Genomic DNA, 27,555 nt, shown 5'->3' on the forward strand with positions numbered 1-27,555 from the left:
AGAGTGGGCAAAGGACTAAGCTGTGAACTCACGGTAGCAGAGGAGTCTCAGCAGGTGGAAGAAGCCTTGGGGCCACACGCGTGATTCTGCGTGTAACACTGCTGCAGAGACAACTCCACGGGGACAGGAAACAAGGACAGAAAGGAGGCTCGGCAGTTAAAACACTGGGGGCTCTTCCAGAGGACCAGGTGTGATTTCCAGCACCCACATGGCCGCTCACAACCTTCTGTAACTGCACTTCCAGGAGGTCCAGTGCCCTCTCTGGCTCCCCTAATGCAGACCCCAGACCTTGGCAGAACTGACTCCATGATGGAAATACCATTCAGCTTATAAAACTCAGCATGGAGACAGCATCACTTTCCAAAATGAAGCAAAGACCTAATCCCTCAGATCCACAGTTCTGGGGATGTCCCTCACCGTACCCACCTTGTTTTTTGTCTTCTGCAGTTCTGTTTCTGACAAATCCTGAAGAATATGGTCAACCCAGAATATGGTTTTTGTGCTTAAAAGCTTACCCTGAGAAAGGCTCAGGGCTACACCGGGATCCCAAATGTCCAGTGGTCTCCTGCTGGCTACTAGAGACTTTCTGTTGTCTTAAACCCATGTGTGAGGCGTCCTCTCTGGTGGGTGCCCCACAACACTCTAGCACTAGAACACATACTATTGGCTTCCAGAATCTTCAGAGAGAGGAGGTCATGGAGAGCTGCGCTTGGGGACGACGGGACTGTATGTTGATTGTGGGGTGACTCAAGACTGTATGTCCAAACCTTTAGAGCTGTACACTACAAGAAGTGACCTTGCCGACTGTGATGGCTCACGTTTGAGAAGATTGCTGCCTGCTGGAGGCTAGCCTGGACTATCTAGTGAGTTCCAGTCCTTCCTGGGCTACAGTATGAGACCAGTCCTCCAAAACAGAGAAGGAAAAAAGATAATTAGAAGGCAGCCACATCTGGGCTGTGTTGGCACACGCCTTTAATACCCAGCGCTCAGGAGGCAGAGGCAGGTGGGATCTCTGAGTTCAAGGACAGCCTGGTCTGTGAGTTCTAGGGTAGTCAGGGATGTTTCACAGAGAAACCCTTTTTCAAAAAACAAAAGAACAAAACAAAACAACAACAACAAAACAGAACCAACAGCCACAGTATAGGGACCCTGAACTCCATAGGCCAAGGCAGGATTAAACTGTCAGGATTTCAGTACCTGCCTGGGCAATCGGGTACCAGGCCAACCAGCGTTACATAGCAAGACTCTGTTTCAATTGTCCAAAGAGGAGTCAGGAGTGCAGCTCGGTTGGCAAAGCACTTACTTGTCTAACACACAAAAGCCTGGGCTTCCCCACACCACATGAGCTGACTGTGGTGGGCCACACCCCCACCCACCATTTGGGATGGAGACTCAAGGATTACATGAGACCCTGTCTCAAGTCAACAACAACAAAAAATACCCAAGTCAATAAAAATCGGGGTTCAGGGACTATAGCTCAAGCACCGATTTCCTAAACTTTTCCCATTGGCCACTGCTTCTGATAGAGAAGTTTTTATGAGACTCCAATCACATAATCATATCAGTATATAGAAAGAGGCGTACTCTTCAAACACATGCTGATAAGCCCTAGAGAAGGTCATGGAAGCTGGGTATATCGAGTCATGCTCGTCGCCCCAATACTTCCCACAGAGTCAGGACTGGCAGCTCAAGGTCATCCTCAGGGGCATAATAAGTTGCAGGTCATCTGGGCTCCACCAGAGCCAGTCTCAAATAATAATAATAAAATGTAAAACAAAATCTTTGAAAATAATTATTTGGTAACAAGCAATTTTACCATTCATTAAAGAGTATGCTAATGAGTTAGATTATTGCCAGGCGGTGGTGGCCCACGCCTTTAATCCCAGCACTCGGGAGGCAGAGGTGGGGGATCTCTGAGTTTGAGGCCAGCCTGGTCTACAAGAGCTAGTTCCAGGACAGGCTCCAAAACTACAGAGAAACCCTGTCTCGAAAAACAAACAAACAAAAAACAAAGAGTGAGACAGATTATCTTATTTTGGTCAACTATTGGTACTCCCCTTTCTTTTCTTCATTTGGTTTTGCGACCCAGGGTCTCTCTGCGTACACCTGACTGATTTGAAACTAAGAGACCTGCCTGCCTCTGCCACCCGAGTGCCTGGGGCAAGGAGTGCGCAAGCTGCACACCCGCCACCCGGGAAGTTCTGTCTTTTCAAAAAGGTGGAATGGTACATTATCTGGGACTCTGAGTGTCAGCCTCGGTGTCCCTTCAGGGTTCAGAAGAAGACTCACAGCAAGCACGGGACTTAGATCTGAGGGCGAACAGATCTCTCCACTATGTTCTTCCCTGCAACTGTTTCTCTAATCTTCTCCTGCTGTCCTCCTGTCCTTTAATGTTTCCAGTTTATGCGCACACAAAACAAAGGCAGTTCTCTGAGCTTGGACGTCCCCTTATCTTTGAAGGTCCCGAATGTGATCTATATGATAGACTCCTTTCCTGACTGCATGTCCTGCCAAATGGAGGATAGCAGCAGGGAGGCGGCTTCTGATGGATCTCGGGAACGGAACAGAGATTAGACCGTGGGAACCAAGGTTATTGACTGCGTGACTAAATTTCCCACTGGAGGTCCCGCAGAGTTGGGAGTGATGACCCAATAGGCCAGTACATGGAAAAGAATTGGGTCCAATGATCCATACTCTGTTGAATCATACACCAAGGGAGAGTGCTTATGGCTTCACAAGAGATCCCCTGTGAGAATCAGTCACCATGCAAAAGATGGTAGGCCAAGCGAGTGCCCTGCGAACTGGGTTTGCCTCCATCAGAATGCATTCGTTCTGGTAGGTCTGTCTGATCAGCTGGTATCTCACTGCACGATTCCTGCAGACCGCAGCAGTACACGTTATTCCATAGCGGAGCCTGGCCATTGGTAGCCTCTGCACCATGCCCTATCGCAGGAAATGGTCCTGCCTCAGCCAGGAGGTTAGGGTTACCTTTGAGAACACTCCCTCAGCAGGACTGAGTCCTGCTGCCACACTGCAGTAAATCAAGCAGTCAGCCCAAGGAACTAAGGGCCCCTGGTTTATGCAAGGAGACGTATTTAGGGATTTCTGGGTCCAGGAGAGACAAGATCAGTTTAAGTTTGTCTTCTTCTTAATCTGCAGGCCCATGGGGTTATTCCCATTATGCCCTCCTGCCTTGCCTATTGGAAGTTCTACCAATCAGAAAAGGTGTTAGGCCAGGCAGTGGTGGTGCACACCTTTAACATTTGGGAGAGACAGGTGGATCTCTGTGAGTTTGACTGAGTTCCAGGACAGGTTCCAAAAATACAGGGAAACCATGCCTCAAAAAACCAGAAAAAAAAAAAAGAGGGCTGGAGAGATGGCTCAGTGGTTAAGATCACTGACTGCTCTTCCAGAGGTCCTGAGTTCAATTCCCAGCAACCACATGGTGGGTCACAGCCATCTGTAATGAGACCTGGCGCCCCCGTCTGGCTTGTGGGCACATATGGAAGGAATGCTGTACACATAATAAATAAATAAATAAATATTTTTAAAAAAGAAAGTAAAGGAAAGCTTTCTGATGATAACCAGGTGTCCCCAGTGGATAAGGTTCCTATTGTGCCCTCCTGCCCTACGTACTAGGGGTCGTACCAATCAGAAAAGGTTTCTGATGATAACCGGGGCCTTAGTGAAGGAGCAGTGGTGCTCACTGTCGTTTTTCAGGTCAGCAAGAAGTTGAGAGGTGAAGTTAGGCTCCTTTTTACCAACCGCACAAAGGAGGAAGTGAACAGGTGAGTGTCTCTGAGGGGTGGGGGGGAGAAGCTGAGGGTCAGGAAAGCTGAAAGGGTGGTTCCGTAGTGACATCGAACTGGGGCTGGGTCCTGGAAGCCTCTTACTAGAACCAGATTCTGTGACCAGGGTCGTCCCCTTTGGGTGCTAGAACACAGCCAAGATGGACAAGGACAGGAGGTCCTGCATTGTGTGCACTCAGTGGAGGGTCAGACTTGTGAATGGAGGCACAGCTGGGAACTTTCCCATCACTCTTCTCTTCCTTAGGTGGTTCACAAAGTATACTGAAATGGATTTTGCTCGAGCTGGGAACAAAGCAACTTTAACTGTGAGCCTGGATCCAGGGCCCCTGAAGCAGTTCCCTCATTCCATGGAGCCACAGCTGAGGCAGCTGGGCCTGCCCACTGTCCTCAAGAAAGGTAGGTGGCTGGAGAGGTGGCTCAGGGTTAGGAGTAGTGGCTGCTTTTACATAGGCCATGGGTTTGATTCCCAGCACCCTCTTCTGGCCTCCACAGGCAGCAGGTATTCACATGGTGCCACACCTATGCTCCCTGGAGCCCCAGCTCCTGGTTCCACCCTGACTCGTGGGTTCCAAGGCAGCAGGGAGGGAGCCGGTGAGGAGACAGTGTGAGGTTCAGTGCTGGCTGCAGCCAGGCAAATGCCCACTTTATTCAGACAGGAAGTGGTGCTGTCAGACTCAGCCCCGAGTTTCCTCACTGTGAGGAGACAGGGAGCAGGGCTACCATCTAGAAGACCACGTGGGTGGAGACCAGCAGAAGGCCACACTGAGTCAGCATCAGGCAGGGAATGGCCAAGAGGTGGCAGGAAAGCCCTTGGCAGCTTGAGCCAGGACATCTATCTGAAGTAGTTGGGACACTCGTGGGCAACCAGGTTCCAGGCTTGGTTAAAGGCATCCACGACAGCCGGCTCCAGGGGCCCTTCCTCAGAGGCCGCCAAGTTCTGTTCCAGCTGCTCCAGGCTGGACATGCCCAAGATGACTGCATCCCCCTGGGTGGCCTGCAAGGGGAGACGGCAGATCTCAGCACACTTCTGCTCCATAGTGGTTCCTGTCACACATGCCTCCCCACACCCACCTTGCCTAATCCCTGGTAGGATCTTGCATCTCTTTGTATATCTGTCCTGAACACGCACTTAGGTCTAAAGGGGTCTTTCACAACTGAATATATGTGACTTGGCTCTTGCCGCTTGTTACACCTCTTCCCTGGGGAGACATAAATAATAACCACCCCCTCTTCATAGGACACTTGCCTCATGCCTGTCTAACAAGCGCTTTATACACCAAATGATCTCTGTAGTCCTGGAGGAAGTACTCTCTAGACATCACTTAAAGGCAGCTCTGGGTCCTCTAAGGGGCAGAAGGTGAGTTCATGGGGCCGGGCTACCTGGAGCTCTGAGTGGTGGTACATCCAGCGCAGGGCAGCTGAGGTCATGCTGGGGGCGCTGCTGCCGTAGGTGGTCTGCAGGGCCTTTTCTACCAGGGCGATGGCCTCGAAGTGATGCTCCTTCCAGAAGCTGAGTGGGGAGAGCAGCACTGGGTGAGAATCTTGGGTCACACTGGGGCCTAAAGCCAAAGAGCCTACCAAGGCACTGCTCCACCCCCATCCTGTAGCATGGAAGGAGCTGTATCTCCCGGGAGAGGACCTCCTCCTTTACAGGGCATAAGACGCTCCTGGGCTGCCCACTTGCTGGCCAGCTCATCAGTGGGAACTCCTAGACTGGTCTACCATTCATCTAATGTAATAGAGAAGCTAAGCCAGACTTAGCCCTGGCCTCCCAAGCCCCTACCCAAGGTCCTCTCTCTCCCTCCTGGCACCGCACATCTCAGACTAGCAATGACTTTTGCGTCCACAGAGTCTGGGGGTGAGGGTGGGGTTTCCTCATTTCCATTTTACAGAGGTAGAAAAAGAAGAGAAACCCTAGGATTTGCTATTTCTTCCAAGAATCAAGGCCGGTTGGTATGGCACACGCCTTTAATTCCAACACTCATGCCTCAACACGGAGGCAGAGGGAGGCGGATCTCTGTAAGTTCAAGGCCAGCCTGGTCTACAGAGCAGAGCCTGGATAGAAAAGACTGTTATACAGAGAAACCCTGTCTTGAAAGACCACACACACACACACACACACACACGCACACACATCAAGAAACACAGAGAGGGGGCGGTAGGAGTTTTTATCCCTAGGAGCACAGCTAAGAATGTCACGTAAAATAAAGGGGACCTCCCACCCTACAAGGAGAACCCCAGCTCACCGGTTCCTGTAGGTCTCAGCCCAGTTATTCCCAAAGAAGCGGCCCACGGGCTGCTTCCCGTCCTTGTCTTCATACTTGTATTTCCCTGTCAGCAGGCCCCCTGTGGGATGGCAATCAATCAACCCTGGCCCAGACTCCTCCCAGAGGCTGCCTGGTCCCACCCAGCAAACTGGAAAGCAGGAGGGAGCCTAGAGAGGGCATCCAATAAGGCAGTCCCCTGCAGAGTCCAGCTTGGCATGCCCACCCATTCACCCACAGGACCTGTCCCCATGGCAGCCCATACCAGCCAAAGGGTTGTAGGCATAGAACCTCAATCCAAAGTGTCTGAGACAGGGGAAGAGCTCCTTCTCCACCTGCCGGGTGGTGGCGTTGTACATGCCCTGCAGGGAAGGAGAAGGGCCTGTTGCAAAGTGTGGATGTATCAAGGGAGAGGACCCAGCTTTCCTCTTTTTAAAAATAATTTATTTTGGAAGGCTTTCTTTTTGTAGAGATAGGGCTGGACAGGCTGGCCTTAAATTCCTGGGCTGAAGTGATCCTCCTGCCTCACCCTCCCCAGTAGCTGGGACTAAAGGTCTGTAACCTGTGCCTGCTAGTCCTTCACTCTTTATTTCTGTGTTCTGTAAGCATGTGCTATACATGTGTATGTGTCAGAGGCAGCAGATGTTGGGGGTCCTGCTGTACCACTCTGCCATTTTCCCTTGAGACAGGGCCTCTCATTGAATCTGGAGTTGGGTGAGCAACCCCAGTGATCCTCCAGTCTCCTGCAATCCCAGTGATCCTCCTGTCTCTGCAACCCCAGTGATCCTCCTGTCTCCTGTAATCCCAGTGATCCTCCTGTCTCTGCAACCCCAGTGATCCTCCAGTCTCCTGCAACCCCAGTGATCCTCCTGTCTCCTGTAATCCCAGTGATCCTCCTGTCTCTGCAACCCCAGTGATCCTCCAGTCTCCTGCAACCCCAGTGACCCTCCTGTCTCCTGCAACCCCAGTGACCCTCCTGTCTCCTGCAACCCCAATGATCCTCCTGACTCCTGCAACCCCAGTGATCCTCCTGTCTCTTGCAACCCCAGTGACCCTCCTGTCTCCTGAAATCCCAATGATCCTCCTGTCTCCTGCCTTGATCAGCACTAGGTAACAGGTGCACACAATCACACTGGGCTTTGTGTGTCAACAGGGGAATGAGACTCCAGGTCCTCATGGTTGCACGGCAAGCATTTTTATCTGTTAAACCTGGCTTCTGTTTTTTGAAATAGTTTTTCCCTATAGTCTAGGCTTACCTTGATCATAGGGATCCTTAATCACTTGATCATAGTGATCCTCCTGCCTCAGACTTCCAAGAGGTGGATTATATGTGTGCCCCTGTGCCCAGATTTTCCATTTTCGACTTTGAAAACTCCAGATCTATACTATCCCAGGTGTGATTATTTCACCTCTCACCTAGAGGGCACAGGGACTAGTCTAGTCTTTTTTTTTTTTTAATTCTAGAGATTGTAGTATGAAATGAGGTTAAAGAGTGTTGGGCATAGAGAGGGGAAACTGGCCTGGGTTATCAATCTACAGATATCTCCAGGCCTTATTGATGGGCTGGATACTGAAATTACAATGCAAAAGTTCAGCAAATTCTCTGATTTCAGAAGATGTAATAAACATACTAAAAAGGCAGACAGCAGGCTGAGGTATAGTTCAGTGATAGTGTACATACCAGGGCTTGGGTTCAATCCCAGTACCACAGAATAAACAAACACCACAATAAGAAAAATCTGCAGAGAATGCCAGTTGGTAGTGAGGCATGCCTTTAATCCCAGCCCTCGGGAGGCAGGAGGCAAGTGGATCTCTGAGTTTGAGGCTAGCCTGGCCTACACAGTGAGTTCTAGATCAGCCAGGACTGTTTCACAGAGAAACCCTGTCTCAAAAACAAAAAAAACAACAACAACAAAATTACTCTGCAGAGAGATGCACAAAGGGGGAGGGGGGGGCTCTGAGATGAAGGAGTACTCCAAGTAGTTCAGCTACGAAGACGTGTTTCAGAGACTGGAGGCTCCTGAGGGCTTGTGGGCACTGGATTCCCAGTTCTGGGTCAAAGCTGAGTACTTCTAGGACATGGGAGGTATGATCTAGGCTGAAGTGCGGGGTGGGAGAGGGATGGAGATGTTTGTGCTCAGGTAGTAAGCGAGCAGGTGAGCAATAGCCAGGCTGGTAAGAAATTAGGTGGTACCCACAGGCTTTGAGGAGGGGTGGCTACACTACAGAGGGTCTAAGGAGGGTCCAAAGCACAAGACGACTCGGGATCAATTGATCTCTGACGTCGGAGTAATCCTAGCACACCAAGTTCCCCTCACCTGGTACACAGTTGGCATGATCCAGCCGTTGCTCTTGCAGAGGGTACAGATCTCAGCCACCTCCCAGGAGGCATAGTTGGACAAGCCAAGCTCCACAAACTTGCCCTGCAGGGAAGAGGACTCAGATCCGTGCAGGGAACCAAGAAGGGAAAACCAACTGGGTGAGGAACCTGGGAGTGGAATCTGTGCCCAGCTCTACCCTGGGTATACAGAGAACCTCACTAACGTGGCAGAGTCAGGATGAGAGGTGTAGAAATCACCTCTCTGAGCTTAGGGGCCACCCTCACCTCCTGCTGCAGCTGGTGGCAGGCACGAAGAGTCTCCTCTATAGGGGTGTTGTGGTCAGGAGCGTGTAGGTAGAAGAGATCCACCCGGGAACACTGCAGCCGCTTCAGGGACGTCTCCAGCTGGGACCGGACACTGTCAGGCTTCAGTGACTTCCCATTCCAAGGGTTGGCCTTGGTGGCAATTTTCACTTGCAGGAAGATTATAATGATTGAGAGATTTATTAGACGACCAGACACGATGGTGCAAGTCTTTAAAACCAGTACTCAGGAGGCAGAAACGGGAGGATCTCTTTGAGTTTGAGACCAGCCTGGTCTACAGAGTGAGTTCCAGGACAGTCAGAGCTACACAGTGAAACCCTGTCTCGAAAACCCAAAACCAAGCCGGGAGATGGTGGCACACGCCTTTAATCCCAGCACTCGGGAGGCAGAGGCAGGCGGATCTCTGTGAGTTCGAGACCAGCCTGGTCTACAGAGCTACTTCCAGGACAGGCTCCAAAGCCACAGAGAAACCCTATCTCGAAAAACCAAAAAAAAAAAAAAAAAAAAAAAAAACCCAAAACCAAAACAACAACAAAACAGATTAATTAGAATTACTCACTGGCCATGTAAATGTAAATGTTCCGGGCTAAATTGCTTAATTTGGTCCCTGCTTTCTAACCTGTGAAATGAAATAACAATACTGGAACTGTCCTCATATGGAGGGGACAGGGATTAAATAATCTCTTTTTTTTCTTCTTAAATTCTAGGTAGGGGTCTGGAAAGATGTCTCAGCAGTTAAGAGCATTGGCTCTTCCCACAGAGGTCCTGAGTTCAATTCCAGTAATCACATAGTGGCTCACAACCATCTACAATGGGATCTGGTGCCCTCTTCTGGTGCGCAGGCAAACATGCAGAGAGAACACTCATACATAAAATAGGTAAGTAAATAAACCTTAAAATTCTAGGTAGTGGCACACACCTTTATCCCCAGCACTCAGGAGGCAGAGGCAGGTGGATCTCTGTGAGTTCTAGGCCACCCTGGCCTACAGAATGAGTTCTAGGATTGGCTCCATAGTTACTGAGAAACCCTGTCTTGGAAAACAAACAAAACAAAACACAACAAAATTCTAGGTAGTTTTTAAATCCTTCTGATTTTATATGTAGACCATCATACTATCTATGAACTAAGGGAGCTTTTAGAATAATTTTTAATTCAGATACAAAACAGGGTCAGGAGAGATGTCTCAGCAGTTAAAAGCACTTACTGCTCTTACAGAGGACCCAATTCGAGCCCCAGCACCCACAGGGCAGCTTACAACCACCTATTATTTCAGTTCTAGAGAATTCAACGCCCTCTTTGGATACATGGTACATGACACACATTCATACACGCAGACAAAACACTTGTACACCTACAATAAAAATATATCTATAAAAGTTTTAATTTCTTTTTTTTAAAGATTTATTTATTATGTATACAGTATTCTCAGTATTCTGTCTGCATGTGTGCCTGCAGGCCAGAAGACTGCATCAGATCTCTCTGCAGGTGGTTGTGAACCACCATGCAGTTGCTCGGAATTGAACTCAGGACCTTTGGAAGAGCAGGCAATGCTCTTAACCGCTAAGCCATCTCTCCAGTCCCCAAAAGTTTTAATTTCTTTTAATGGAGCAAAAGAGCTGAATTAAAAAAAAATGTTGGCTGGTAAATTGTCTCAGTGGATAAAGGTGCTTGCCACACAAGGCTGCATTTTGAATTTTAAGAGTATATATATCTCGCAGGACAGGGGCTAGAGGGCTTGAGGCATGAGAAGAAAGCAGATTCCATATCCCAAAGATGCTCAAACACCATCCCAGACAGACTCCATACTCCAAAGGTGCTCAAACACCATCCCAGACAGACTCCATACTCCAAAGATGCTCAAACACCATCCCAGACAGACTCCATACCCCAAAGATGCTCAAACTCCATCCCAGACAGACTCCATACCCCAAAGATGCTCACACTCCATCCCAGACAGACTCCATACCCCAAAGGTGCTCAAACTCCATCCCAGACAGACTCCATACCCCAAAGGTGCTCAAACTCCATCCCAGACAGACTCTATACTCCAAAGGTGCTCAAACACCATCCCAGACTTTGGACTTGATGTTCCCAAGTTTTGTCAGGATGATGAGCCCATCCTTTGGCTCCCTCTAGCCACAGAATGAAGAAGGACCTCAGGGGGACAGGCCTGAAGGCAGGGAGACCAGTAAAGGACTCTGCAGGAATTGATGAAAGGAGGCTGAAGAGATGGTTTAGAGCATTCATTGCTCTTGCAGAGGACTCAGGTTCGATCACGACACACGCTGGCTCACAATCATCTGTTAACTACAGTCCCAGGCTAGCCAATGCTCTCCTCTGGCCCACGAGGGCACATACATACAGACAGACAAAGCACCAATACATACATATAAATTAGTTAAATATCAGAAAAATATAAAAAGGTCAGGTGGTCGCGATGCATGCCTTTAATCTCTGGAGGCACAGCCAGGTGGATCTCTGAGTTCGAGGTCAGCCTGGTCTACAGAGTAAGTTCTGGGGAAGTCAGAGCTACACAGTCACGCAGTCTCGAAAAACAAAACAAAACACCACCCCGCCCCCCAAATAAGGGAAGTTATGTGAGATACCCCTCTGTATGCTGCAAATATGATTTACTAACATTGGTTAATAAAGATACTGTTTTGGCCTATGGTAGGACAGAATATAGCTAGGTGGGAAATCCAAGCAACGGGAGAGGGAGAAAGAAGGTGGAGCCCGGGACAGACTACCTCTGGAGAAGCAAGATGTGAGGTAACAAGTCACGAGCCTCATGGTAAAATATAAACTAATAGAAATGGGTCAATTTAAGTTGTGAGAGCTAGTTAATAATAAGTCTGAGCTAACAGGCCAAACAGTTTGTAATTAATATTAAGCCCAAGTGGTAAATCAGGAACTGGTATGATGGAGGAAGGTCATTGGCTAATAAAGGAACTGCCCTGGCCCATTTTATTGGTTAGAAGATAGGTGGGAGGAGAAAACAGAACAGGATACTGGGAGGAAGAGGAAGTGAGCTCAGAGACTTGACAGCTCTCCTCTAGGGAGCAGACGCCTGAGAGAGACGCCATGCCCCGCTCCCGGCATGAAGCTCCGACCCAGGATGGACTAGGCTAGAATCTTCCCGGTAAGACCGGTTCTCACAGATTATTAGAGATGGGTTGATCGGGATGTGAGAATTAGCCTGTAAGTGCTAGAGCTAAAGGGCCAAGCAGTGCTTAAAAGAATACAGTTTGTGTGTTGTTATTTCGGGCATAAGCTAGCCGGGCAGGCGGCTGGGGTGTTGGGGACGCAGCCCCATCGCCCATATTACTACACTGGTAGGCATGAGAGAAACCTCCAGTTACAGGGAAGCAATACAGGCACCTGACTGTGTGCCTTGACAGCAACCAATCTTAGAATCCCTTTCAGACTCTCAGAAGCCCGCACATTCCTCAGTCACCTACTCAGCTCTGTTTCTTCCCAGATAGGGGACCCCAACTACCTTGACTGATAGGTGATGGATTCTGTGCTCGACTGCTTGGACTGATGGATGGATGGATGATGAATTCTGTGATCGACTACCTGGACTGATGGATGAATGATGGAGTCTATGTACCAATATTTGCCTATGTTGACTCAGCAAGACAATGGGGGAGTTCTCTGATAGAGAGAGGACCACAATATCTCCCGGCTTTAACACATATACACTGCTCCAAGGCACTCTCATGTGAATTTTTACAAGTGTGACCTGAGGACTTTGGCCTAGTGAATACAAAGACTCAAAGAAAAGCAGAAATGGGCTAAAGAGAAAAACTGGTGGTGGTGGTGTGTGCCTTTAAACCCGGTACTCAGGAGGCAGAGACTCGGGTGGATCTCTGTGAGTTCGAGGCCAGTCTGGTCTACAAGAGAGAGCTCCAGGACAACCAGGACTACACAGAGAAACCCTGTGTAAAAGAGAGACAGAGAAACAAATCAGCCAGGTAAACGCTACAGAGCTGGACTTGAGAGATCTGCTCACTTATTCCCTTCCGGTTGTACCATGTTTTGAGTCCAAGGTGCTCCAGAGAGGACCACTGTACAGGAAAGGGGAGGAGTCATCTCTGGGTGGCAAAGAAGAGGCCTCCCTGTGTATCAGGCACACTCCTGAGACTTCCAGTGGCTTCAAGCAAACGAGGCACAGTTTCCCTCACCTTCCATCAAGGGACACACACCACTGACCATACTGCCCCATGCATGGCATTCTCAAGCTCGAACATTCCAGCGCCCCTTCCTACCTAGCACAGTGTTACTTACAAGGCAAGGACTAGCCTCAAGGCTCTGTGAGCTTTGCCTGCTGCTCTCCCTGGGGCCTCCACAAGCTACTCCCTCCTGCACTCCCCAGCAATCACAGCTTCGGTCTTCCAAGCTGGACTCGGAACTCCCTCTGTGGGTTAGACACTTCCCCACTGTAGTAGCCCCAAGTGCAAGATCTGGCACAGCGTGGGTAGAAAGGCTGGAAGTGCCCTCTCCCCACGCTACTTTTCACCCCTGCCCCCTTTGGGCCCTTGGCATTGCCACAGGTCTCCTTGAGAGCCACAGGCACTGTCAACTGCACAAGACAAAGTCTGCAAAGCCCGGAATGAGAAGCATGCCCCTGGAGTGCAGGGATGGTGAGGGCAAGAGGGGAGGGCATAAGCACAAAACCTAGATGGAGGGGTGGGGAAGCAATGGACAACTGGAGAGTTGAGAGGCAGGGATTGACATAGGAGTTAAGAGGCCAGAACAGGAGCTCCCTCGCACCTGTTACCCCCTCTCCCCCACGAGCCCAGAGTTGCAACTCCAGAAGCTTCGAAGGAGAGGCGAGACAAAGTTCAGTTCGGTAGTTTAGGCTCCAAAGCCTTAGAAGCTTGGGGTCCGGAGCGACGCGCACAGCTGTGGATATGGGAACTTAGGAAGCTTCTGGGTGCAGACCCTTGGGGGTGCGGACCTGGGCAGTGCACGCCGGGTGCGGGCACCAGCTCAGCTCTACTCGGTGCAGGGGTGTGGGGGCAGGTGTAGCGATTACCTGTGCAGTCGCCGCTGCCCAGCCCAAGCCCCAGGCTGCCCAGGATGCTCTCGGACTGTCCGTCGCAGTACATGAAGGCCGTGTCCAGTTCTCTATGGCCGCGATCCATAAAGGCGCGTACCGTCGCGGCGCTGGCGCTCGCATCCATGCGGCGCCCCATCTCCATAGTGCCCAGAATTGTGGCGGGCCGGAGAGGGGCGCCCGAGGTGACGCCGGCTGGAGGAGGTCTGGACATGGCGAGAGGACGCGCTACGGAAGGCCCGGAGCGACGCGCACAACGAAGAGCAGCTCGGCCCACAGCTCGGGACGCTGCACGCAGCATGGAGACTGCGCCTGCGTGCCTGGATGCCTCGGGCTCCGCCCACAGCGCGCAGAGAGGGCGGGGCGTCGGAGGTCAGCTGATCCCAGCGGGCTACGGACCTTGAAACTGAATCAGCTGTGGATCTTCTTCTGGTGAGAATGCAGGGGGCTGGCGGCAGGCAGGGCTTGGGGTCTGGACTCCAGGTACGCCCTGTCAATTCTTTCCTACACCCTTCCCCTGCCCCTCACAGTCCCCAGCGCCGATCCCCTTTTGGGGCGCGGGATCGCGAGCTTCAGCCGGGTCTGACTTGGGATCCGAGTCCGCGTTCGGCTCCACTTCTCACCTGTCCGTCCTTGCCTTCCGGTCTCTTGGCTTCTGATTGCCTTGTTTTTCCCGGACTGGGCGGGGGCATCGCGGCGCTTGCCCCAGCTACTGCCCTGTCATTATCCCTCCGAACCGGCAGAGTCACCGGAAGGAGTTAGATCCTTGATTGGGAGGCCTGGAGTGGGTAGGATCCCGGAGCCATTGCGGGATCTCCTGATACATTTCCCCCAGGTCAGCAGGGAGGGAGCTCAGAGTGCCCACTCCCACGCCAAGCTCACCGCAGGAATCCAAGGAGGGTTGTTTAGAAGTGTGAGTACTGCTGTAGACTCAGGTTTGTTCAGTTAGTGTATACTGTGTGCTACTGTATGACCCAGGGGGCTACAGCAAGAACAGAATATTACTGTCGACTGTGCGAGATGTGTTTCGATGGGAAGCATCTTCCTGGTTTTGCTTAGAGTTGGAGGACTTTGGGTGTAGCGGGAGACTGTGTCTCCTGGCCAGCCTTTCTGGATATGAGCCATGAGAGTCAGAATCCTTCTTAATTTCAGGGACTTGTAGCTCAGTGGTGGAGCACTTGACCAGCATGGATGAGTTCCTAGGCTCAAACCATTATCATGGCTTGGAATGGGTTTTTTACTGAAGTCTGCAGTCAGTCTAGGAGGTTAAGTATCTTTCATGAGTTTCTCTCTCTCTCTCTCTCTTTTTTTTTTTTTATGCATCAGAACGCTGAAGCTCCATCACTTGGATGGGACCCTCAGTCCTAGGCCCCCTCAATTCACAAGTTTCCTCCCTTCCCCTCTCCCCTTCTCGTGTTTTCTTTCCTCCTCCCCCCTCCCCTTCATCATGCTTCCTTCCCTCTCCCTCACCTTTACATTTCCTGAGTCTTGGTTGTGTAGCAGATGCATCCCGACCATGAGAAAAGGAAATACACAGACAGAGAGAGCGGAGAGAGGCTTGTCTGAAGAGCAGCGTTTAACAAGGACAGTGGTGTGTCTTCTCCAAGAGTGTGTTCCAGGAGGAAGTGACTACAGCACTTCTTGGAGAAGGCAGTTTAGAAATGGATCCTGTATCACCCAGGCATCTGTGGTGGAGAAGGATTCCATAAGAAGAACAGTTCTTAGACCTGGGTGGTGATGGCGCACACCTTTAATCCCAGCACTCGGGAAGCAGAGGCAGGCAGATCTTTGTGAGTTTGAGGCCAGCCTGGTCTACAAGAGCTAGTTCCAGGACAGGCACCAAAACAAAAAAAGCAGTTCTTGAGGTGCGGGGACCTTGTCTCTGTGAATTTGAACTTGATCCAGTCTCAGAATGAAGCCTACATCTGCTTTGGTGGGAAGTACCTTGGAGTTGGAGAGGACTGGGGTGTTTCAGGAGATCTGTCTCCTGGCCAGCATTTCTGGAAATGAACCATGAGCATCAGAATCCTTCATACTGAGGGACATAACCCAGGGGTAAAGCATTGACTAGCACGTAGCATGTATGAGGTCCTTGGCGCAAACTTTGGTATCAAGGAAAGCGTCTTCGAAGAAGCTGGGAGAGCTGCTTACACCCACAGCCCCTGCTCCCCTCATTTCCTTCCTAACCTGGTGAAAGGGAATGAAAGAAAGATTCCATAACAGCCAAGATACTGGGTTCCCATCTTCAAACCATCACTACCTTGGATCGGATGTGGGGCTCAGAGGTTTATGTTCAGCTCAGAAGGATATTAGCCCCAGTTCATAGGCAGGCCCTGACAGGCTGACTCACAGGCCCAAAGCCAATTAAGTCTGCCTTTAGTGTTCCCTGCTAGACCTGGATGTTGTGAGGGAGGACAGTGTATGGATGTGTGATGAACTGTGGTGGCCCATTCAGAATCTACATAGGGGCACAGGGCAGGGGAGTCTGGAAGGATGTGGCTGATAAGCAAGAGAGCTTTTTAGGCACAGCTCTTACCTGGACTGCATGTGAATGGAGGTGTCAGGTAATTGCTCCCCAGATTAGCTATGCTGATGTCACCTGCACCAGCCACTGAGACCGGGGAAGAACCTTCCATCCATCCTCTGCCCCATACTGGAGCTGCCACAATGAGCTGGCCAATCAGCGACCTGGGGCACCCTTACCCCCAGCTCTAGTAGCTGGTCATGTTAGGTCCTCTGAGAGTCTGGGCTTCCTGGACAAAGGAGCTGCCTTGCTTCCTCTCCCTGGCCTGAGCATTGCAAGCTCAGCATTCCGGGGTCCAGCCAGAGCCAGGCCTCCCTGGTGTAAGTGGGAACTGAGAAGGTACTAGAGTGAGCCTGTCTCGATGAGGAAGCGCCCTCCTAACATGGTGACAAAAGGGGAAGCATGGCAGCCACCAGTGAAGCCTCTCCCTTGGGCTTTGATGCTTTTGCTTTCTGGCTGGGTGGCCCTAGCCGATGACTTCCCTACTGCGGCCTCGGGTTCCTGCAGAACACGTCAGTAGTGTTCCGTTCGAGTCAGGCAGAGGACAATGTGGGATTGCATGCTGGGACTGGAGGAGGCTCCAGCCAGCCGGACCTTGCCCTCCCTCCCCTCTCTAGGTTGTCAAGCATACAGAGTGACAGTGTCTGGAGTGCCTCTGCAGGTGGCAGGGATCTGAGAGGACTCCTTTCTTCCTGCTCCTTTAACCAGCCATCGTCTGGTGTGGGCTGTGGCTTCCTTGCAGGTAGGTGTCGTGCATGTCTTTCAGGGTTTGGGAAGACCATGGGCCCCAGCTTCCTATCCGGGTACCTGGGCAACCTTAGGAACTGCCTTCTCATTCACACATGCACGATGCAGAGGGTAGTCTGTCCTCCAGAGACGCCTGGCCTCAGAGACCTTATTAGAAGATAGTAGTGTCAAAGGGATGGAAGGCTGGCCTGGTGGTTCAGACCTGGAAACCCAGCACTCAGGTGTCTGAAATAGGATTGAAGGTTTAAGGCCAGCTTGGGCAATTTGTGAGACCCTCTTGAAATACAAAGTCAAGGAAAAAATGCTGGGAATAAGGACAGTTGTTGACCTCTTGTTCGGCCCGTGCAAGGCTCTAGGTCTGACCTCTAAAGCAGAAAACAAAATACCTAGATGCTGTTGGCATACAGGCTCACCCACTCTAACTATGAACTCATTAAACTGTCACAGTTAAATGTAACATATGAAGTAGAGCCTGTCATTATCTTCACTGTGTGGAGGACAGGGCCAGTTGACATCACCAGATCATGGAAAGGGGCTACACCTCCCAAGGCTGAAGACTTCCTCTTTTCCTTTTTGTAGAACGAACCTTCACCAGCCTCTGAACTGTGACCATACACACACCTGTGCCTTCTTCCCTGCTGGGACCCTTCCTCTGCGGCCATGGTCTGGAGGACCCTAGGCGCAAGCAACTTTTCCATCTGCCCCAACGGCTCCATCCAGTGGATCTGGGATGTGTTTGGTGAATGTGCTCAGGATGGCTGGGATGAGGCCAGCGTGGGCCTGGGTTTGGTCTCCATCCTCTGCTTTGCTGCATCAACCTTCCCGTGAGTATATGGCTATGCGGCAGGAGCAGGCGGGGCGTCAGGGGTGGTAGCAGCCCGTGCATTACACAGAGGGTTCGACTGGCTGGTCATTGTCCCATCTAGATCCCAGACCACGTGTACTCCCTCCCTCCCTGATCACGTTCTCTGATGGCCAGCTTGCTCCGAAGATAGGGGGCTGCACGGAGTCTACACAGGCCCGACCTCATGTTGAGGGATGCCAGTGCTGAGACAGTAATGTTTTCTGCCATGGATTGAGTGCTTACTGTATTCTTGGCCTGTGTCTAAGTGCTGGTGGGTTTACCTCCATTGATCCTCATAACAGCCCCATGAAACAGCAGAGTTCACCTCCCTGTTTTACCAGATGAGGGCTGGGTGATGTGCTCTTTGTTGCTCAGTCGGAAAGAGACAGGGCTGGAGGACAGGGGTGCTGGGCTGCTTTAGATATGGTTACATCCTTCAGGTGAAGACAGGTTGGTGGTGAAGATGAAGCAGGGGCTGCAAAATCCTGTGGCTGTTGCTAGGCTGGGGGATGAGGACGTTACTGCACAGGGGTCCAGAGTGCCCACCCTCGGCTCCGCCACCTACTGACTGTTACCTGGGTAGACCACCGCCATGCCCTGAGCCTTAGAGCTCGTTTTCCCAATATGTGTGCAAGCTGGAAAGCTGGCATAGTGCCAACGTCCAACTACGTGAAGTGTGAAAGAGAGCCCCTGGCTACTCAGCAGCGGCAGGGAGGGCCACAGCCAGGAAGAACTTGGGGGTATGCGGGCAGGAAGCAGCTGGTCAGGAGCAGCAGGTGTGTGAGAAAAGGGATGGCTACTGTCATGCCTGGCTGGGCACTGTGGGAGGTGAGGCAGGCGGTAATGAACTCAGGACCTCACCGAGTGCTCTGTCCTCTAAGGCTGCTGTCACCGTTTTAATAATTGATCTGGACTGGGCGTGGTGGCACATGCCTTTAATCCCAGCACTCCAGAGGCTGAGGCAGGAAGTTCCTGAGTTCAGGGCCAATCTGGGCTATCTAGGGAGACCCTGTAACCCTAAACCCCTGCTCTTCCTGCTTCCATCTCTGAATTGCTGGGATTACATGTGTAGCCACCACTCCTGTCCTTTCATTCTTTTTTAAATTATTTTACGCATTTGGTTATTTTACTTACACGTATGTAAGCGCACCACATGTGTGCCTGACACCTGGTGCCCCCATCGACTGTATCTGGACCCTTTGGGACTGTAGTTTACAGATGGTTGTGAGCCTCCATGTGGGTACTGGGAACTGAATCTGGGTCTTCTGCAAGAGCAGCAGGCACTTGTAACTGCAATGTCTCTCTAGTCTCATGAGCTCCTTTTTAAAAATTGTTATTATTATTGTGTTTTGTTTTGGTTTTTGAGACAGGGCCCTTCTACTTAGCCTTGACTGTCCTGGAACTCACTCCATAGACCAAGCTGGCCTCAAACTCAGACAGACCTACCTGCCTCTGCCTCCCGAGTGCTGGGATTAAAGGTGTGCACCACCACTACCCAGCTATTTATTATTGATTAATTAATTAATTTTGAGACAGAGTCTCACTAACCCCAGCAGCCTGAAACTCTCTGTGTAGACCAGGTTGTCCTCAAATTCATAGGGATCCACCTGCTTCTGCCTCCTCAGTTTTGTACCATTGTACCTGGCTCTGAGTTTCTTTTTTCTTGGGGGGGGGGTTAAAATTTTCATCTTATTATTTTATATGTACCGATGCCTGCATGTGTGTGTGTGTGTGCATTGGTAGAATTCCAACACAGATCAAAGAAACACACTGAAGATACTGCCTCTGAAGTTCTAGGTTCCAGCCTAAGCCCTGGGCCCTCTCTTGCCCATCACTGCCCCAGTCATACTGTGACTGTTAAGGTCCTCTTTTTGGCCTTGTTTTTTTTTTTTAATATTTATTTATTTATTTATTTATTATGTATACAATATTCTGTCTGTGTGTATGCCTGCAGGCCAGAAGAGGGCACCAGACCCTATACAGATGGTTGTGAGCCACCATGTGGTTGCTGGGAATTGAACTCAGGACCTTTGGAAGAGCAGGCAGTGCTCTTAACCTCTGAGCCATCTCTCCAGCCCCCTGTTTTGTTTTGTTTTGATTTAGTTTTGTTTTTTCAAGACAGATTTTCTCTGTGTAGCCTTGGCTGTCCTGGAACTCAGTCTGTAGACCAAGCTGGCCTCAAACTCACAGAGATCCATCTGCCTCTGCCTCCTGAGTGCTGGATTTAAAGGCGTGAGCCACCACCGCCCAGCTCTTATTGGCCTTTTAAGTGGGCCTCAGCCTGTGAGCATGTGTCCCCTCCTCTTCCACAGCCAGTACATCAAGGCCTGCAAGACAGGGAACATGGACCAGGCCCTGTCACTGTGGTTCCTCCTGGGCTGGATCGGTGGAGATTCCTGCAACCTCATTGGCTCCTTCCTGGCAGACCAGCTACCCCTGCAGGTGGGTGGGTCCCAGGCACAGCAGGGCAGCTAAGGAAGGACAAGTGGGAACAGCTGTGGGAGAAGAGACTAGGGCTTCAAATCTGCCAGCCAACACTCAGTGGCCACCGTGCTGTGGAACCAAGGGTGAGTCAGGGTTCTGTCTAGTCTCAGTTTCCCCAATTTGCCATGTAAGCATACCACGCCACAGGGGTCTGTGGTTTTGAGGGGTTGGGACCCAATTAAAATTTTTGAGTGTGGGGTCCACAAAGTAGCAAATGGGGTTTTCCTTGGGAACCACAGACATCATTCTACGGCCAGCAGAAAGAGGGTCAGTCAAGGCCTTGGCCAACTGCCTCAACTCTGGTACTCGATGCTTTGTGGACTGTCCAGGCTGGATTCTCGCTGGATCCCTCGTTTGCCTAGATAGAAACAGGGAACCTTCCATTCAGTTGAGGGAACAAGAGGCTCGGAGAGGTGACATAACCAGAGCTGGTCACCAGTTGGGGTGCAGTGGAGGGCTGCCAGGGTGCTTGTATCAGGGCCTATCAGCAGCCGTTGCCCGGGTCCACTTCTCTTTCCCAGACCTACACGGCTGTGTACTACGTCTTGGCTGACCTCATGATGCTGACCCTGTACTTCCATTACAAGTTCAAGAACCGGCCTTCTCCGTGTGAGTCCAGGGGTCACTTTGGGTCAGGCTCTGCTGGCCTTGGGAGGCCTGGGACCTGAGTTGGAGTGGGCCGAGATGGAGACATATACAGATCAAGCTGCAGGGAGACCCCATTTGCTCCTTCCTCTCTCTGGTTCAGAACCAGAAAGGAGGGTGAGTCATAGAGCAGACCCCAGGACAGAGTGCTGACCCTTCTGCCCTTGATGGTCTTTCCTTTGTGTCCCTAGGGGAAGGGTACTGTTGGATCCCCATTCTATAGATGAAGGACTGAAGGTCAGAGAGGCTAGGTCACTTGTCCAAGGTCACATAGCTACTGAGAAGCAAGGCTGGGACTCCTATCCCAGGCTATCTGCTGTCACCTAAATACCTAATCTCGTCTTCTCTCCTGCCTCAATCCAGTGTCTGCCCCTATCAATTCTGTGCTCCTCTTCATCTTGGGGACAGTGTGTATCACACCACTGTTAAGCATCACTGATCCTGTGGCTGTCCCCAGGGAAAGCTTCCGGGGACGGATGCTCTTGTCTTTGGAGCCAGGCAATAAGGTAGGGGATGGGCCTGTGTTGGTAACATGGCGGGGGGTGGGGGCTGACTCTCATTGCCCTGCGTAATCATGTAGATGTTAAGGGGCTACTCACCCCCCTGGGGAGACTGCTCCCTAAAACTCCCACCAGCTAGTGAATGCCCCTTTCTTCCCCGCCCCCAGCCCTTCACAAAGAAGGAGGTCATCGGCTTTGTCATCGGCTCCATCTCCAGTGTGCTGTACCTGCTCTCCAGGCTGCCTCAGATCCGCACCAATGTGAGCTTTCGGTAGGGGTGTGGGTCACGTAGAAGGAGGGCTGTCAGGTTAAGCACAGCAGCTGTTGATGTGGGCTAAGTCCCCCAGCTGGGGAAATTGGCCCATGACCCTTGCCGGGAGGGGTGATTGAGACTGTGTCTCGGCAACATTGGAGGTCAGGTGTGAGGGAGCCGCTGAGCTGAGAAGCCTGAGAGAGCGGACAGGAGATGCTGAAGCTGGAGGCTTGCCTGGCAGGTGGAGTCCAGTGAGGGCTGCAGAGCTGGGGGCCAGCAGGCATAGACAGCCATGATGTCTGTGGTACTGGGAGAAGTGCTTGGAGTTGGTCCCTGGATAGGGCTGTTTTGGGTGCCAAGCCATGCTGGGCATTGGGCACACAATGAAAAGCCAGCTCAGAGTATAAACCACACAGGGCACACACACATGGACAGTTACAATCCAGAGTCTTCCGAGCCTGGGGACAGGACTGTCTGTGTAGCCCAGATCACCCCTAACTGGCTGTATAGTCTAAGCCTGACCTTGAACTCAGGATCCTCCTGCCTTAGCCTCCCAAATGCTGGTATTGTAGACAAGAACCCTCTCTGAGGACCCCACCATCACCCCTTTCCCCTTAGTTCCTACGGCAGTCCACCCAAGGCATTTCCTACTCACTGTTCGCGCTGGTGATGTTGGGGAACACGTTGTATGGGCTGAGCGTGCTGCTCAAGAACCCTGAGGTGGGCCAGAGCGAGGGCAGCTACCTGCTGCACCACCTGCCCTGGCTCGTGGGCAGCCTGGGTGTGCTGCTGCTTGACACCATTGTATCCTTTAAGGTGGGTCACGTTGGCAAAGTCATGTGGGCAAGGCAGCCGCTGCTTCAGCATCATGTCCCTGTCAGTGCACCCCTCTGCACATCCACCCACCTATCCGTTCATGTATTTACATATGCATCTATACAGCCATCCACCCATCTGTTCGTCCATCTACAATCCAGTCTTGTATCCATCTCCATTTACCCGTATCCAACATTATCCACCCATTCATTCATCTATCCTCCCACCCATCCATCCACTCACTCACCTATCTACCTACCTGTCCATCCATCCATCCATCCATCCACCCACCTATTCGTCCACATATCCATTCATCTACCTATCCTTCCACTTACAATCTGACCTTTCATTCAAACTGTGTTTACCCCTCCAGCCTCACCCATCACCCACCCATCCATTCTTCCATTTGTTCATTTATCCACCCATCCAACCTCCCATCCATCTGTCCATTCACCTTCCCATCTGTCCATCTACCCATCCGTCTACTCACCCACCCCCATCCATCCCTCTGTAGCCATCAGTTCATCTGTTCATCAAGAGTGTGCACCTCTTTTGTGTGTCAGGCACCTAGCCAGGACCAGCATCATCAGAGGGCTAAGAGAGCAAGGACAGAATGCACTGGGTTTTTAGGTGGTCACTTCACTTCAGTGGCACCAAGTGCTACAGAGAGAGAGAGAGAGAGAGAGAGAGAGAGAGAGAGAGAGAGAGAGAGCAGGAGCATGTCACCACTGGACTACTGTCCTAGTTTCGGGTAAACAGAGGCCTCAACAGGTGTCATCTCACCTGGGTTGAGAGAGAAGTTGATTCAGGCGAAAGCAAGGGAGCTTTTGTGCAGCGAGAGTCCAGCCGCAGCCTGTGTAAAGGCCCCGGGGAATAGAAAGGCCAGGGCACCCGTCCACTGGAAATGAGAGCTAGCTCATGAAGACACGGGTGAGCAGGCTTAATCCTGACCCCCACTACCTCCTCACTGAGTGACACGGTGGAAACCCTCAGTCCCTAGTGTTTCTCTCCTTTTGTCTGAGTTATTAGTCGCCTGTCCCACCCCGGTAACAGCTGATGACATCAATATCTGAGCACCCTTCCCATGGGACCCAGCACTCAGTGAGTGCTCCATCAGTGTTTGCCAAGAGGCTCAACTGGATATTATTTGGGTCCCACTTGGCAGAAAGTAAACATGGCCCTTGGCCCTTGCTAAGCCCTCATGGGATATTGTGAGAAAGGCCCACAGTGGCCCAGCCGCTTAGTGTTGTAGCGAGAAAGGCAGGGTCCTAATCCAGGGTTCCTGATGGCTGAGCTGGGAGGTCAGGGTTGGCATTCAGGATGGTGGGAGAGCAAGGGCAAGGCTCAGAGGTCCTGGCTGGCACCTGCAGATCAGGGAAGAGTGATGCGAACAGCTCCAGTCCAGCGTGTGTGCTGCGGCCTTAACGCTGCCGTCAGATCTCCGTCCAGTTCCTGGTGTACAGGAACCGCTCCGCTGCTACCGCCTCAGAGCAAGAGCCTCTCCTCCCAAGCTGACCTGTGCCCTGGATGACGGGAACCTCGGCTGCCATCCCAGGAAGAGCAAAGCGTGGGCAGTGACACTGCAGCCTCTGGACTGGGCCTAGGAGGCGGCTTGAGGGAGGCCTAGGAATCTGGGCCTGGTTGCCTCCCGTCCATGCTTGGACCTAGGACAGGTCTGGAGTTGGATCATGCTATGCCGGGATATTACCTCTCAGGTATAAGACAGCTGCTCGAGGAGCCTGTAGGGGACCCATAGCTGAGACTGCAGAAGATGGTGTGGCCACCTCCCATCCACCTACCTCAATCTGCCTGTGCACCCCAGGCTACATCCTATCCAGGGGACCCAGGGTTGTCCCTCTGACTGGACACAACCTAGTAAACATACCTTCCAGCTGGGCCCGTTTCTGCTGCTCCTTCCCATGACACTTGGGGTCTGGGCAGGGACCCAGGGTAAGTTCATACTGACGGGGGAACCATGTCCAGTATCCATGGGCCCTTGGCTTTTGAACTTTTTATCTCTCTGCCCTACTCTAGTGGCGTGACATGGCAGTAATGGGGACACCTCAATGGGCTCCTGAGGCTCGGGAAGAGGCAGATAACCAGGTGGGGTTTGGTTGGACATCCCCAGAGGCTTGGCGTGACCATGCTACTGCTCCGGCATTCTCTCCGGGGCTACATAGGGTGGGGTGGTCTGCCCAAAGCGAGGCACGTGGTCAGACGTCTCCTCGGGTAGTCTGAACTCAGCGAAGGTCACCTTGGAGGTAAAGAAGAGGGACAAACTGGTGCTTTCCTGAAGAAGGTGGTGACCAGAAGCGCGGGTGGAAGAGGAGAAGAGTGGGAGGCAGGGCACAGAAGTGACAAGGCCGAAAGGAAGGGAGAAAGAGTGGTTGGTTCCAGCTCACTTTGTTCCACGTTCCTGTGGGCCTCCACCTTTTGGTGACTGGGGGCAGAGAACTAGCTGCCTTTCCTGTTAGCACATACATTATTTTAGGTCCAAAAAAGCCAGATGCATGGCCAGGGGCCACCTGACAGACAGATAGACTGCCACCTCTGAGTGCTCTTTTAGCTTCTCTGTCCACAGCTGCAGAAAAGAGAGGGTCGTGGCATAGACCCAGGCAAAGCACTGCTGGCTTCAGGTGCTCTTTGCATCCTGGGACCTGGCTCTATGTTACTTTCCTAGGGCTGCATGGCACCTTTCCAAGTTGGGAGATCTGGGGCCTCGGTTGGCACATGACCTCAGGCACAGGCCTGAACTGAAGCTGCGTGGGCAGAAGATGAAATGACAGTCTTGCCCGAGAAGCCCTCCTGTCTCTCCAGCAGGGGTGACATCCCTTCGTGTGTGTGTGGGGGGGGGAGTAAGGGGGTGATGTGCTTTGCCTGTGGCAAAGCCTGGCTGACAAAGGAGGTGTTGTCTCTACCCAGGGAGTCAGACTGCACCTATCTAACCCTGATTCCTCCTCTGTTTTGGAGGCCTGCTCCAGTGCTCCATGGCGGGGTCAGAGTCTGGCGCTCGCACAGCCTGGTTATGTTCACCAGGTCTGTCCCTGGTGAGTGGTCCAGGGACTTAAGGATCTCAAGCCTGCATCAGCCACTGGTGAGCCTTGTGACTTGGGCCAACTCCCTCAGCCTGTTCTTTCCCATGACACCAAAAGTGGGGCTAGTGACTTTTGAGGGAGTTTAGCCATCTCCCATCTCAGGCTCCTGGGGGCAGCCAGTTTAATTAACAGGACCCTGTTGTGATAAGACCCCAGCTGCCTTTCCCTTGGGGAAATTTTGTGCGGGCTTTGGTGAAGGATGAACGTGTGTACAATGGTAGCTCTCTCTAAACAAAATAATTCTTTGGGAGAAAAACCAAACCACCACCCTGGGACCATGTGAGAACTCGGCCTCCTCCCACACAAGTTAGCACCAGGCTCTAGAAAATGTAGATAAGTAACATCCCCTCTATAGGTGACAATCAAGACCTGTAAATTCCTAAGGTCTGCTCAGGCTCACGGTAATGCCCATCTGGCCTCCTCTTTGCTCACTTTTAAGCTTTAATCAAATAAACCAAGCCACACAAGAAACTACAATATTCTGTAACAGAGAGTCTGATTCCACCAAGAAAGTCCTTTTCTCAAGGTCAGGCATTTAGACAAGTCCCCAGTTCCTTCCCGCTTGCTAAAAAGGGAGACAAATTCTTCCCTTTGGCAAGAGGAACTTGTGGCCCTTCCATTAACATATGACTGGCACCTATTGCCAACGCCAGTGCTTCCTGAACCCCCATCTCAAGCCACACGCCAGCTCACGTGCCTCCTTTTCCCCATTTAATTCTATGTGCAACTAGCATTTAAAAGATGTGGGTTTTTTTTTTCCAATAAACTCGAGGGCAGCCAACCCAATTCACCCTCATATGGTGTCCATCTCCCCCTTTCCCCTTGCCACCGACTCCACGCATCCTCTCTGGAACCTGAACAGCACCACCCCCGCCACCCCACCCCAGCCCTACTCCCTTCCCGGAGGAAGCAGGTCTCCGGTATATCTTTAACTATTGTGAGACCAGCCTAGGCTACACTGGACCCTGTCTTAAAGACAACAGAAACCTAGAAATAGCAAGTGCAAATAAGGCACCAGAGCATAGCAATTTAAATAGATTCCAGAGTTTTGTGAGTTTATATAGTCTGAATTTCATGCTTTTAAAAGAATTTACCGAAACTAAGCTTGGTCAGGCAGCAGAAACGACTCAGTTATTAAGAGCACATCCTGTTCTTGCAGACCTGCATTCTGATTCCCAGCCCCCACAGCAGGCAGCTCACAACTGCCTGTAACTCCAGCACCAGGGGATCTGATACTCCTCGGCCCCACTCCCAAGTACTAAATAAAATTTTTATTTATTTTTTATTATTTATTTGTTTGATTTACTTATTTGGCTTATTTGACAGGGCTTTTCTGTAGCTTTGGACCCTGTCCTGGAACTAACTCTTATAGACCAGGCTGGCCTTGAACTCACAGAGCTCTGCCTGCCTCTGCCTCCTGAGCACTGGGATTAAAGGCATGCACCACTGCCATCCTAATAAAATTTTAAAAATAAAATAAAACCAAATTTGGTGACATAGGCCTTTCATCTCAGCACTGGGAAGGCCGAACACAAGTTGAACATCAGCTTGGGCTACAAAGCAAGTAAAAAGGCCGGTCTGGGCAACAAAGCAAGACTCTCAAAATTAAAACAAACAAAGAAACAACTAACTAAGGGAGACACAAATTGAAGCTTAACTATAGAGCAAGCAAAGAAAAAACCATGCCAACTCGTTTGTTCTAGGGAACTGTCTACACATCCCAGGCTGACCTTGAATTTTAGGGGCAGCTAAGGATGATCCTCCTGCCTCTGTCTCCCAAGTGCTGGAATTCCAGGCTTACACCACCACACTACAATGTGTCTTCAGTTTTACAGAAGAGAGACAACAGGGCAATAAGAAAACACACACA

General features: G+C 51.3%; 2 protein-coding genes across 4 annotated transcripts; one reads left to right on the forward strand and one right to left on the reverse strand.

Annotated features, from left to right (window-relative positions):
- Positions 1-4,414: 4,414 nt before the first annotated feature.
- Positions 4,415-14,410, reverse strand: LOC121447909 (aflatoxin B1 aldehyde reductase member 2). Its single transcript, XM_041651188.1, has 7 exons — positions 13,757-14,410; positions 8,679-8,866; positions 8,392-8,496; positions 6,339-6,435; positions 6,056-6,155; positions 5,190-5,319; positions 4,415-4,803 (listed from the first exon to the last, which is right to left on the reverse strand). Exons 1-7 carry the CDS (start codon positions 14,076-14,078, stop codon positions 4,642-4,644), a joined length of 1,104 nt encoding a protein of 367 aa, XP_041507122.1. The 5' UTR covers positions 14,079-14,410; the 3' UTR covers positions 4,415-4,641.
- Positions 14,145-26,999, forward strand: Slc66a1 (solute carrier family 66 member 1). Of its 3 annotated transcripts, none has more exons than XM_041651192.1 (9): positions 14,145-14,209; positions 16,919-17,043; positions 17,628-17,872; positions 20,205-20,334; positions 20,898-20,985; positions 21,385-21,527; positions 21,689-21,781; positions 22,393-22,578; positions 24,028-26,999. In XM_041651192.1, exons 3-9 carry the CDS (start codon positions 17,709-17,711, stop codon positions 24,103-24,105), a joined length of 882 nt encoding a protein of 293 aa, XP_041507126.1. In that variant the 5' UTR covers positions 14,145-14,209; positions 16,919-17,043; positions 17,628-17,708; the 3' UTR covers positions 24,106-26,999. The 3 variants fall into 3 exon arrangements, with proteins under 3 accessions (XP_041507126.1, XP_041507127.1, XP_041507128.1); XM_041651193.1 differs by having other exon boundaries at positions 14,192-14,260; XM_041651194.1 differs by lacking the exons at positions 14,145-14,209; positions 16,919-17,043; positions 17,628-17,872; positions 20,205-20,334 and adding an exon at positions 20,357-20,459.
- The last annotated feature ends 556 nt before the right edge of the window (positions 27,000-27,555 follow it).

The sequence above is a fragment of the Microtus oregoni genome, unplaced genomic scaffold, assembly GCF_018167655.1.
Source record: "Microtus oregoni isolate MIOR12 unplaced genomic scaffold, Mior012 000005F_ref0000423, whole genome shotgun sequence".
NCBI classification, from domain to species: Eukaryota; Metazoa; Chordata; class Mammalia; order Rodentia; family Cricetidae; genus Microtus; species Microtus oregoni.